The sequence below is a fragment of the Gavia stellata genome, chromosome 17 (genome assembly GCF_030936135.1).
Source record: "Gavia stellata isolate bGavSte3 chromosome 17, bGavSte3.hap2, whole genome shotgun sequence".
NCBI classification, from domain to species: Eukaryota; Metazoa; Chordata; class Aves; order Gaviiformes; family Gaviidae; genus Gavia; species Gavia stellata.
In genome coordinates, this window is record NC_082610.1 from 17,490,027 (window position 1) to 17,503,456 (window position 13,430).

The 13,430-nt window shown below is 41.2% G+C and overlaps 1 protein-coding gene across 1 annotated transcript in view; it reads right to left on the reverse strand.

Moving 5' to 3' along the window:
• Positions 1 to 1,388: 1,388 nt before the first annotated feature.
• The window catches only part of KCNQ1 (potassium voltage-gated channel subfamily Q member 1), a 357,426-nt gene continuing 345,384 nt past the window's right edge, over positions 1,389 to 13,430 (reverse strand). The window contains exon 18 of the mRNA XM_059825697.1: positions 1,389 to 2,213. Coding sequence (XP_059681680.1) covers positions 2,013 to 2,213 — 201 coding nt within the window. The 3' untranslated portion in view covers positions 1,389 to 2,012. The remainder of the gene's footprint in view (positions 2,214 to 13,430) is intronic.

Sequence of the window (13,430 nt, forward strand, 5' to 3'; positions counted from 1 at the left end):
TGCAAATAAGGCATCTGTACACTGTACAATGGGCCAAGAGAAAAAAGAAAAGCAAAGTCAACAGCTTTCCTGTGTGCATCGAGTGTCTGGATTTTAGAATAACCAAAAGACATGGCACTCTTGTCCTGTGTTTTATTAGGAAATTAACAGGCTGATTGATAACCTGAAATTACATAGTGAATCTCATTTAAAAAACGTTCAAAATCATGACAATTATTTTGATTTCTATAAAACATAATGCCCAGATACAATTCCTGTTTATGCCTGTAAATTTCTACACCCTTAACATTTATCTACCGTACAGCAGCGAGGCTGGATAACTGGAACATAATCTGTAAAGTTAAATACAGTGTACTTTTCTCTGCAGTCCAAGTGAAAGAGGTGAAATGTTGAAAAGCAAGCCTGGAATACGAGCAGCGCTATGAGAAGGTTCCCTGCGATCTCAGTTCATTACGCGTCAGTATTTCAGACTGCTCGAAGATATTGAAGGCTGGTGGCGTTAACTGCCGGGCAAAGCTAGGAGGCTTTAGGGCACCAGTTTTCCAGGAGAGGGAGAGAGACCGCCGCGGGGTACAGGCTCTGCAGCGAGGGGAATAGGGTGCACTGGATGTGTATGATGCTCAAAGTGCAAGAGCTGATATATCTGTCTACATCCGCCTCTTTTGCCAGCGGTATGGGCTACCACCACCACATTGGACTAAATAGCTTTACTTGACGCTCTGTTTGACGTTCAAAGCAGGGCTAATATGGCATAGGTGCTGACTATCTGCAAGGGCTGAATTTCAACCATAGGAATCAAAGCCCAAATCCCGCTCACGTTGTGCGTGTGAAAAATCACACTGAGCCAAACATTGCTGGCTTTATTGCAACTACCGTGTGGGGTAATGTGGTTCAACTCTATGGGTTGTAGCTGAGGCCCTCGGCCCTCTAAATTAGAGCTGGCACTTTTCAATACCCAATGACTCTTGTAGGGAGTTGAATTTCTGAAGACGTTATTCAGGAAACTATTCAAATTGTCATATATGCTGTCTGGATGAGAGACGCTTTCCTGAACTGGGGCCTCGATTCCTGCGAGGATTATGGATGCTCAGTAAGTGGCCAGCTCAAGCACTTGACTGGCAAGTCCAGTCACTTCAGCCTCTTGTACTATTCTTGGCGACTGTAAGCTAAAAACCAGTAGATTTAAGAAGTAGTGGGCCTTCTTTTTTAAAAAGCTATTTCAGGACAAGTACGTTGAGACCACTGCGTTTTCTATTTATATATAAATTCTTTGGCAACAATTTTCTAGAAAGCAGAATAATTTTTTCTATGTAATACTTTATTGTCTCCCCATGAAAAACTGATATCTTAAAAAATCTATAGCACTTTCCACTATAAATAGTATTGTTCCAGATTAAGGATTAGTTCCTCCCTGAAGAAAAACAGATTTAAAAAACCTGGTCATTATCTGATAACTGTTTATGTAGCAACGATAAAATAAAACAGAAAAAGAAGATCATTCAGTATGTGGTTTGTCATTCTTTAGAATGTTAGTGTATGTTTATATAATAAAAACAACATAAGTTATCCTAGTTTGTTTTAAAAACCTTAGTAGTAGAAATATATTGCTATCTGCAGATTCATGAACAGAATGCACTTTTTCCATCTAAGTTCAAGTATTATTAGAATATTATTATTACTATTATTATTATTATTAAAGGAGCTCTAAATCCTTGTCATTTTGCCTGTCTTTACATAGTTTTGGTCTTTCTGAGAAATAATGAGTTGTGATCATTTGTTCGTGAACAAAATCAACGTGGAGCTTCAGTAAGTTTTGCCTGGTAGAAGACAGCCTGGCAATCCTTCAGCTATTACGAGCGGCATTAGAAGAGCGTATTTGAGACTAGTGGTATAGATACAGTAGTCGCGTGATTTCTTGGATGGCTGATGAACTTAATTCTTTCCAGGTTCTCAACATTCAGTCCCATTTAAAGGAGAAAGGTGGGAAGAACCCAACCCAGACTTACACCACATCAGGATATCTCATCTTCGTTTCTTCTCGGTACTGTCAGTTGCTCGTAGGTCGGCAGGGTGTTATTGGGGAGGAAAAGATCCGAATTGACGTTGTTGCCTCTCTGAGATGATCTGTTGTTCCCTTGATCCCCCTGCTGACGGGAAACCAGACGATGCAGCATATCTGTAATGAGGTTCAGTTTCTGGTCCATTTGTGTAACCTACCAAGGCAAAGGGAAGGTTCGTTTAGTAGCAGCAGGTGAGAAAATTGCAACAAACCATGTGATACAAATGCAATCTTAAAATGACAGTTTTCTTAATTAGGATCACGACAACCTCTATGAAGACACCACAGATTCGCCGTCCACCAAGCAGAGCATTAGAGATTTAATGCAATAGGTCAGAGTTGGATGAGGACAGGCCTGTTCATACTCACCCCTGGTACGTGCTTTGACACTCATCTCATACCCGGATGAACGCATGACAAATGGCCTTTTAAAGAGATGTGCTGGGATAGAGAACTAAGTCCCAGATCCGAGTATCTGTGGTTTTTTTGTTATTATTATGTCCATATTTTTTTGAAAACATGATAAACTTCTAACACGCTTACACGCCTTAATAATATCAATATGCTCTAGTAAACGTCTGTTCTACTTGCGGTGACCTAATCAACTCTAAGCCAGGACCGACTGATGCTCTTCGTTACGTTTGGGCCCAATTACCAGCTCAGGCCACAAAATGCCCCACAGATGTTTTTGCTGATGCAAGTGTCGAGCTGCTGGGGGCTGCGGCGAGGGCTGGGAGCGGGGCGTGAGTCAGTCTTAGGCTCTCACCCCCCCGATGACACAGTGATCACTAGGATTGCCGTTTGAATGACGTGATTCACAGCAAGCCAGAAACTCTTCTAAGAGGGGTGAAAGCTAATTTTTCAGCTGGGGGGCTGCAGGGGAAGGTTCAGCCTGAATCCGTAATGCTCATTTTCTTCTGCCTTTAGACAGAAGCCCCTTAAATTATTTAATTCCTCTTTTTTGCTTTGTCTGCTCTTTCTTCTAATCTTTAGGAGAAATAGAATGAAAAATCAGGATACTTAATAGAGCTAGGTCATGGATTTGTCCAAAATTTAGACTCTATTTGGTGTATGCTTGGGGCAGTCAGAGGAAAATCAAGAACTAAATGTTTCTAGGAGCACCACAGAGTCAGTCTCTGGTTTCTTGCATTTTCCAATCAAAAAGTAATCCATACCACGCCTCTTATCCGGCATGGGAAGCCTCCTCTCTGTGCTGCCTCCAATGTACTGAGCCAGACATCCTGAGGGGAAGATGGGCACTTCCAGCTTGAAAGCCATGCCCACTCGCTGCCTCTTGGCATGGCACGCATTGAAATTGGACAGTAAGAGTCTTTCTTATGGCTTCCTACTCCCTCCTACAAGCCACGATTTTGCCATTGTAGTCTCTGACCCATCAATCCACAGGCATCCTAAAACACTAAGGAAATTCTAGGCAAAAAGATGTAATAGGTTTTAAAATGGGAAAAGAAAGTAAGCAGAAAAAAACGTGATAGGAATAAATTGCTGCCTAAAATATCTGCTAGAAAGTAGTGAGAGGCACATAAAACCGCCAGAGAGAGCATGAGTGGGAGCAATTTATATGTGCCTGGCCATCATCCAAGTATCACACAGGAGAGTAAAAGACAGTAAGGCTGAGCAGAACATCAACAAACCTGGAGGATTTCAGCAGAGACTAAAATGTTTTTCCACCGTAGAGAAAATGCTGTTTTTTTCAAACACTTTGTACAACTGGTAGGGAAGCAGATACAGTGATTTAAAAATATGAGGTGCCAGAAATTTATACTTTGCAGCTGGTTTTGAAAACATTAGGCAAAGCACCCTAGATGGTACATGAAACACTAGTAATTCTGGGTGGAAATGCTGTTGAAAAATGAGATTCTTCAAATGAGGAAGCTGAAGAACACAAAAGTTTGAGATTTCTAGAAGAAAATACAGATGGAAAATTGAGCAGATCATCAGGTTTTCATTCGCTGTTTGCTCACTCCCTTAAAAAAGGGCGTGCTTTGCCCAAACGGTGCCCATCACAGATGGCAAACTCACGATGCTCCAAGCGTGACGGTACAAATCAGTGCTAGTGACACCTGCAAAAATACCTTATTCCTCCCTGCCCCACTGCCCAGGTATCGCTTGCTTTCTGAGAGAGCTGCGCTGGAAGGGCTGTAGTGGAAGGCTGCAGACAAAATGCTATCTTCGGAGTCTGAAGGACAATTTTCCTCCAACAAGAGATGTCTTTTTGCTCCTTATTCTAAACTAGGGGATTTTTATATATCTATTTCTTAATTTGTGAGTCCAGGCAGGGATTACCAGAGGAAACACAGACTGAAGATATATCTGGAAAATGTGCATTTATGAAACTCCTGCAGTGATGAGCTATTGAACATGACAGCAGATTGGACTGAGATCTGGATAGTCCTTCAAGAGCTGTACATCTTGGTGATGAAGTACTGGAGGGAAGTGAGATGTGAATATTCTTGCTGGGAAATAAATTCCCAGAGATAATTGTCTAATTTTTTCTAGGGAACAAGGTTTGGCTGCTGCAGCTGTGGAGTGCAGGAGGCCCACAGAAGCAGAGGCAGAAGCTAATTACTATTGAGCTGAGCCATATGAGATAAAAAGTAAAGACCTTCGCCTTCCACGTTCCTGCTTGTCGGGGTCGGGGTCTAACGCCACAGAGCTTTTGTGGAGGGAGGTCCAGATAGCTGGTTGTGTTTAGCTGTTGTTTAATCAGTTTTGCTTTCCAATAAACCAAGCCATTTCCCAGGGAGTTCTGTGCCCGTGAAGGGTTTGCTCCAAGACACGCTGAAGTCAGTGGTAGTTTTTGGCAATCACAGACTTCCAGTGATTTCAGCGGGCTCTGGATCAATCTCGGACTGAATTGTCAATCCCAAATAGCAACATATTCTTTGGATATTACAAGAGAAGGACCAGTGTGGGTTTCTGCGTGTTGCTCTGCTCATGCTTCTTGGGGCCGGATCAGAAAAGATGACATTTGTGAATGAGGCGGCAATGGGACAATGGGTCCCCATCCTCGGTTCTGCCAAAGGGCTGACTGCTTAAAGTATGAGACATTTTAAAGAGACAATTAAAAGCCACCAGAAGGCAACTTCTACTGTCATCACAGGCCTCTGATGTACAAGAATAAGAGGCTTGCTGGTGAACGGCCTTGCTTATTAGAGTGCCCAGTCTGCCCATCGTCATCCAAACACACATCCTGAAATACATTGTTCACTTGTTTGCTGCAGAGATAATTACACCCACTAGAAAAACGACATTGTGTGCAGTACCCTTTTTATTAAACTAGCTTTATGCACTTAGCATGGAGAAGTGTACCATCTCCCCTGAATCATACTTTCAAACACGTTTACTTGATTAGAAATTAGCTATGATGCCAGAACGAATAAAAGTAAAGCAAACAGAAAAACTGCTGATGTTGCTACAATCTTAACTGCTTTGGACAACTCTGATCCCTCTACTTAAAACAGCAAACAGTGTTAATTACATAGAAAAATAACTCAGACTGATTTGTTTCTTTTAGGAAAAACTAAGTAAGCTCTTTCCAGCTGATTTATGTTTCATTAGAAGCATGATGTTTGGATACCAAATTCTTTATATGCAAATAATTTCCTTTGTATTTTATAGTCGTTGGGGAGAGGAAGCAGTATTTGAAACTCTTCAGAAATTACACACCACAGTTATTCCTAAGTCTTACTGAAATATTGTATGAAAACAAGATTTTTCCATCCTCCGAGATAAGTTCTTTTTAAAAAGAGATCCAAGGATCATAGATTGAGCCCAGATGGAGAGAAGCAGATTTAAACAAGTTTTGAACCTAGCTCTTATAAATAAATAAAAAAAGCCCATCCATGCAGTGCACTGAGAAAAAAAAAAAGCCCAAACCGAGTAATTCTTCACAAAGGCTGAAAGATTAGAGCGCAAGTCTTGAAGGGCACATCATGAAGAAATGTAGCTATGTGACGGAACAGGTTTTTGCTCTCCCTAACAAGTCACAGAGGCACATGACTACTCTGACGCCTCACACAATATGCTGGTGGCGATGACGCAGTTCCTATGGACCACAGGCTCCTCTTAGGTCATGTTTTCAGGAGCAGCAGTCCTCTACAACTGGATATAAAGTGCCATGCCAACTTCTATAAAGATATCAAAGGCGTTCCAGGAGGTGCTAGTGAACAAGACAGAGACTGGTCTTGTGACGAGAGGAGAGAACAAAATAATGACCAATTGATCTATTAAAATTCTCCAGATCTTCACATTATAACAATCTTAAATGCCCCGTTATTTTAAGCATTCATAACAAATCCATGGTACGATTCAGAACATAAAAGGTAACAATGAATTTCTTTCCTTGCTTTTTTTTAAAAAAAAAACACCAAAGAAGCCTGAGTGGCTCCAGGGACATCTGGAGGAGAGTCTCCCTTAATGCACCCCTGTAACGGAGAACTAACGAGCAACGTTCTGGAGATCTACTCCCAAAACTGATTATAGGGATTTACGGGGAAGGGGCAAGGGCAGGTGGAATTACAGAGCTGAGGGGAACGGTATTTTCAGCCATGGATATTCAGGATAGTGGGGAAGCCGAAGGACAAAATCAGGATTTTGACATTTAGGCCGAAAAGACCACAAATTACTAATAAGCTATGCCAAACGCTGCTCCATGATCTGGAGGGATCAAGGCTGATTAACGCTGTCGATTAAAGCTGTCTCATCTGCCCGTCATTCTCATTCTCAGAGATTTTGAAAGTAAATATTATTAAGGGTAAAAATCATAGTCCCTTTGGACAGAATGGTGGTTTATAATTACCCATGTTCTTAACACGGTTGACTGATTAAACAAATAATTTGTGTTTAATCAAGAGATCTTTTAGCAGCACGGTGCTCACTCAGTGGGTTCAGGAGGACTGTGCTTGTTCTTAATATAGAAAGCCGAGCGGGAAGCTGCTAAAGGAGAAGAGGAAAACCAGAACGCAAGCTACACTTGGCTGAACAAAAATGTGATAAAGGAAAATTTCAGCTGCTTTTCCAACATTAGACCCCCAAGTCTGCTATCCTGACTTATCCTGAGCAGCATTCATTCCTAAGGGTGCAGCTTTTTAGCTCGAAGGGAGTCAACTCTTTAAGGCACTTTTTCAAGATAATTGAAGATGACTGGGGAGATCTTCAAGTATTTATCGCTTCTGGTGGCCTCTTAATAAGGAGCACCCTAACGCTCTATAGTGTGGCAAACTTCTAAGGAAAGAAAATTATTCTTTCTTCATCTGTGCATCCTCGTAAGCGGTGTTGTATAGAATCCCTAACGTGTTCACTATTCAATACTATACTCAGTAATGAGCTAGTTTTATATTTCAGAAAAACACACAAAAATGTCCTTTCTGTTAACAAAATCATCGTCAGGCACACTAAGGACTCAGTTGAAGAAAAGATAAGAGGCAAAAAATATTCCAGAACTTATGATACCTGTTAATGGCAATGATATGAAGGAAGGTATCAGTATCAAGTGGTACTTAAGAAAATGGTGAATGTGTTTTGCAAGCAAAGGTGTGGTTATAAATCATGTTTTTCTTTGGTGGGATCCGTCCTAGTTAAGTATGGTTCTTGAGAAGATTTGAGGAAGCTTCAGAGAGCAGCTTTGCCGGCTCCTCTTTTTGCTAAGTCCCTGCACATTTTGGTAGCTCAACATTTCTAAAAGTTAATGCTTTAGTTTTGAGGGCCCTGTGGACAGGAACAAATACGGTGTTAGGAGTGGCTTTCTAGAGACGCTCAGGTATAGGTATGGGAATCTTCATAGAGGATTTATTTGGAACATTTCTCTACAACAGTGGCAGGAGAGACCAATAATTTCAGTATTATTAAGGAAGGTTTCTTTCTTCAGATACATGATTCTTGAAAAATCATGGAAAGAGTCTTCCTTCCATTTACAGTACCCAAGATCCCAGATTCTTGTGAATCCCCTTATCAGAGCTTCTGGCTTCCATTTGTTTATTTTGTTGCCAGAGATTAGGCAGCAGTCTTGCTGGAGGCTATATACCCCTCGCCGAGGTGTTTATAGGAGAATGTAATCTGCATGAAGGAAGATTTGTTCTCCAGACTGTCTGTACTTTCTCTTGAGAGTTGGCCAAAGAAGGGAGTATGTGTGCGGTGTCTGGGGGAAGGACAGAGGAAGTGGAGCCAGTGAGAAAACACTCTCTTTAATATAAGATTACTCATCACTAGGAAAAGATAAAGGCTGAGCTTCTGAGGAACAAAATTAACAGGTTTTGAGGGCTGCATGTGACAAGTCACTTTCTAGTCAATGAAAATATGATATGAACACTGTAACCACTGTCTTAACTGACAAATAAAATGGATAACTTTGAGACAAAAAGCATCTTTGGAAGGAAAGGCATTTGCTACACACTGTGTCCTAAAATCAGCTCTCTTGCACAAAGCTATCAGTGCCAATCTCTTCTTCGCTTTGAGATACTAAAAATTGTTCTGTTTTTTCAGCAAACTGAGACTGTTGCCGGTCTCATCTTACTCTGTATTTTTACAGTAAAATATTTCTCCTACACTTCTCAAAAGTGTAAAAAACCCCTTATTTTTTGTAGTAGTAACCCTCAAATGGCTGCTGGTAATTCACTGGTAATCAGGGTGTGCCGCTTGTGCTTTCACACAGGGCGATGACCTGGGACTGGGAATCACAGAATCACAGAATCACTAAGGTTGGAAAAGACCTGTAAGATCATCAAGTCCAACCATTAAAAAAAAAAACCAAACCACCCACAAACCACAAAATACACCACAACCCACACCAAAACAACCCACCCACACCACACAGCACCATGCCCATCAAGCCACATCCCACAACGCCACATCCACACGCTCCTTGAATACCTCCAGGGATGGTGACTCTACCACCTCCCTGGGCAGCCTCTTCCAATGTTTCACTACTCTCTCAGTAAAGAACTTTTTCCTAATATCCAAGAAAGAAACTTCCGAGTTGTTGAGTCAGGGACAGAGCTCAGGAACAACCAGGATTTATAAGCCAGTCACTGGCTCCGTTCTCCAGAAGTTACCTTGATATCAGTGAACTGCTGTTAAAAAGGGCTTGACTTGGCATAGTAAATTCCTAATGCACCGTACAGGAACTCAGTTTTGTCACACGTTTTTCTTAATTACGTTGGGAAGTAAAACCAACTGGTAACACCAGCATGTGACCATTTGATTAGTATCACATTTGTGGCATTTTAAAGTAATTTTTGTTTGTTTGAAGAATGTTGTCCTGATTGTGCAGCACAAGCTCCGGGGTACCAGATGCTCAAGCTATAGGAAACGGGAGAAATGACAGGCCTGATTTATGCATTCTTTCTTTCCATTAGAATTGGGAAAGCAACTTTGATAAGCAAGTAACTATACTGCAGAGAATTATTATTTTGCCTTTCCAAATGTCCTTTTCCCCACAGAAAAAACATCTAAAGGCTTCCTCAAAGTTTCTGGAAATACGGCATCTCTGGTTAACTATTCACTCAGCTCCATTTCTTTCATGTGGATTTTCATGATTCTTAGAAGAGTGTAGATTACAACCATAATGCCATTTTTCAGATTAGACGTCTCCCTTGAATTCTATTTGAAACCAACAATAGTAAAAGACATGCTCTGACAGGTCAAAACCTGAAAAACTGTTATGAAAAAGCCACTTCAGTAGTATATGATTAAATAAATAATATAATGTAAGATACAGCATATATGTTACCAAACACAGACTATTGGCAGCATGTTTTTATAACTGCCGCTTTTATGATACTGCCATTTTTCACAGAATCACACAGAATCACAGACTCACTAAGGTTGGAAAAGACCTGTAAGATCATCAAGTCCAACCATCAACCCAACCCCACCATGCCCATTAAACCATGTCCCACAATGCCTCGTCCACACGTTCCTTGAACACCTCCAGTGATGGTGACTCCACCACTTCTCTGGGCAGCCTGTTCCAGTGTCTCACCACCAAATGAAAATGAAGACACAGCCTTCAGAAGAGCAGTAGCTGAAGAAGATGTTACGCAATAAAACAGAAACCTCCACAGCTATCTTTGACTATTTCCAGCCACTTGCACACAACTCGGGTACATAATCCTTATGCGAATAAATGCTGCAGATCAGCAGCAGGCAAAACTTCAGGTACAAGAGGAACTGTTAAATGAGACCTACAAAGCAACAAGCAGCAACAACAGATGCTGTGCTTATGTAAGAGAACAATTCCTTTAAGATCTTAAAAATTATGAGAAATAAATAGAAAGTAAAAGTTACAAACACACGAGTTGATTTGGTTTTGACATGTCACCTTCACAAAATTATCTGGCTGTGACTTGCTGCTTGACTAAAGGAAGCAAGATAAGATGAATATATGCCTCTCCTTCTAACAAGGAGGTCGGTAGGACACTGGCAAACGGAAGAATTAAGTTACGGGACAGCGAAATACACTTGGCCATGGACTGTTATAGAGTACAAGACTTCAAAAGGTGGAAAGCTTTTGGGGCAGTGTTTATGTTAGAAGTGGAGAGGATTCAGAAAGGCCTGAGGGTAAAAAAAGTTGGAAAGGGATGTCCTAAGATGCTGCTAGTCAAGAGAGAAATGAGGACCACGATGGATGTGGCTGGAGGAGATGGTGAGAAGCAGAGACTGGATACGGCTGCTACTTGAGAAGAGAGAGCTGAGAACGGTGGCCTCGGTTCAGCGCTTTTGTTGCTGCTATTAACAACTCTTGCAAAAACATTTGGCTTATTTAAAACACCCAAACCGTTGGAAATCAGCTGTTCCCGAGAATCATTCTTTTGCTCTAGGTGCAGATTTGGGCCACGAAGCCCCCCTGCTTGCCCATCACCCCCCAAGCTCCCAGGCCAGTCCTGCTGGCCTCGCAGCGCTGCCTGCATGCCCAGATGTGCGCAACGTTCGCAGATCTATCTGGCATCCAGAGGGCTGTAGCCAAGCAATTAAAATTTGTGGTTGACTCTTGTAGATAAATGAGACAAGACTTAAAACACATGGAAATTTTCAAGTTAGGACAGTGTCCAAAATCTACAGTCTTTGGCCCAGCACTGCCTCAGGATACAGCATTTTTTCTCTAAAATATTACAAAGGTCAGATATTTATTTTTTTAACCCTTTCTTCTAAACTAACAGAGTATCAGTAGAGGAACAAGGGAGCTTGGAATGTTTTTCCCTCCTTGCATGAAGCCAGGAAAGTGAAGTTTAGGGTCTTGTCTCTAAATATAACTTTTATCAGAAGCTACTAAAGAAGACAAAATCCCCCTATCCTATTAACTGAATACTCTGGATTTTTCAAGAATTAGCTTATCTTCATTTACTGTAGCCTCACCCTCAGGAAAGAATATCTCTTTGACCAGACACAACTGTCTTCCATCTCCATTTAAAAATAAGACACAAGTTGGCAAGAAGAGAGGGATGCTTTCCTTACAAGTAAATCAATGATACCAAAAGTATGAGAAGTTTATGTATCCACAGAAATCACCGGACATCCATCTAGCACCATCACCATAAACAGTTTCCCAAATTATGCTTAAATTGAAATCCAGCCTTATGGAGGATGTCAAACAGGCTTGAGATAAGAAGAAATATAAGGGAAATATTGATCAAAGAAACCAGGAAAAAAAAGCCCCTTGTCTTTATGCGATAGTTTGGATATAGTTACAGAATAAATGGCGGTCATTAGTGCATCTTACATCCAAAGCACTGTGTGAACCTTTGTGTGCCTATACAGCAGAACACTGCAGTAGATACGTACTGTTATTGCTAGCACAAAGTGGGGAAAACTGAGGCAGTACACTTAACGGCCCACCTTCAGATACACTAGACATCTTTAACTTCAACGTGGAAGGAGGAGCTCTAACAAAACCTTAAAAACCTTTTCCCCTGTCCTGGGCAGACTTTCAGGTCTCAAAGAAAACTTCAAAGCACTTTTCTGTTTTTTAATGAGACGGAAGGTTGGAAAACTGATTGCTTTCTCATTCTCAATCACATACTTGTTCAGCAAAACGTTCGTACGTTGGGTCCTTCTGGTTGAGCACCCCGGTACCTATCTGCAGAGGAAAGACAGGCTCTGTTCAGCTAACAGGCACTGATATTTCGGATGCTTCAGTTCCACAGATGTGAAGAAAACTCCCTGTGGTACTTGCCTCTGGAGGACTCTTTCTGCTGGTTTAATCACGGCAGTACAGCCTCTGAATATCACTCCATATTTCTGTTGTCAGAAGCTTGGCTATCAGACAACAGCTTTCTCCTAGCCGTAGCTTCCCGTTTCCAGTGCGGAACAGTGGCATATTTACAACACTTTAGGGTTAAAAAAGAAGTGAAAGACCCAACTAGCATAAAAATATGTCCCAAACCCTTCTCCACAACAAAATAAACCCCAACCCAACCCAACCCCCCCTACCACCCTCACCTATTAAGGAAAACAAAAGTGACTAATCTTGACCTCTCTCCAAAGGGGAATGTTTTGCTTCTTGAATCCTTGGCTCTGGCTCTCGTATGATACTGGGACTATGACTAATAACCCCTTGCCGGAGTACTGCTGATAATTTCACCATTGAGTAGCTGTTCTCGTTCTGGATCTTCATAGTATGCACTTAAGTTGCCAAGATTTTATTTTTAAAAAAACAAAGAATAAGATATAGACTCATAATCCCCAGTGTTAGAAATACATTTTTCAGCTTTAACTGTTAGGTTTTGCCTGACAATTTTTCCTCTTTCCTACAAACTGTTATTTTTCAGATGCCTGCTATGAAACAGTTCCCTTTTTCCTTTCTTGCTCTCAAACACTTTTCCTAATTCAAAACAGATTTAAGACTGCTCCACTTTTTAAAGCAAATATGCCATGTATCACATTGAGTTAGGTCAGCATCGCTTATGTTATGCTTCACACTTCACCCAAACGAGGCATCCGTACGGCTTTTCGAAGGGAATAAAGCCAGACTAGGTGCACTGGGTTATCTGGTTGGAATAGAAAGTGAGACGCATCCACAGGTTATGGATCGGAGCTTACGGCATGGCATGAGTAGGCAAGGGCACCACCATCTGCTTTTTGCTTAAAATGTTAAAAACCAAGATGATTTCAACTGTTTTTAAAAAAAAAAAAGATTTTTGGCCAATTCCTTTTTTAGCATCCATAATCTACTCATTATTTATGATTTGATAGCTAATGTATGGGCAAAAAAGGACATAAACTCCTTTCTACCTAAAATGTGCTTAAAAAATTAATAACCATACGATGACTTCTGCAGCAATCAAAAATGGAAGGGGAAAAGGAGTGGGGGAGCGAAAGGGAGAGAAGCGATTATAACAGCAGTGAGTTTTGAGAT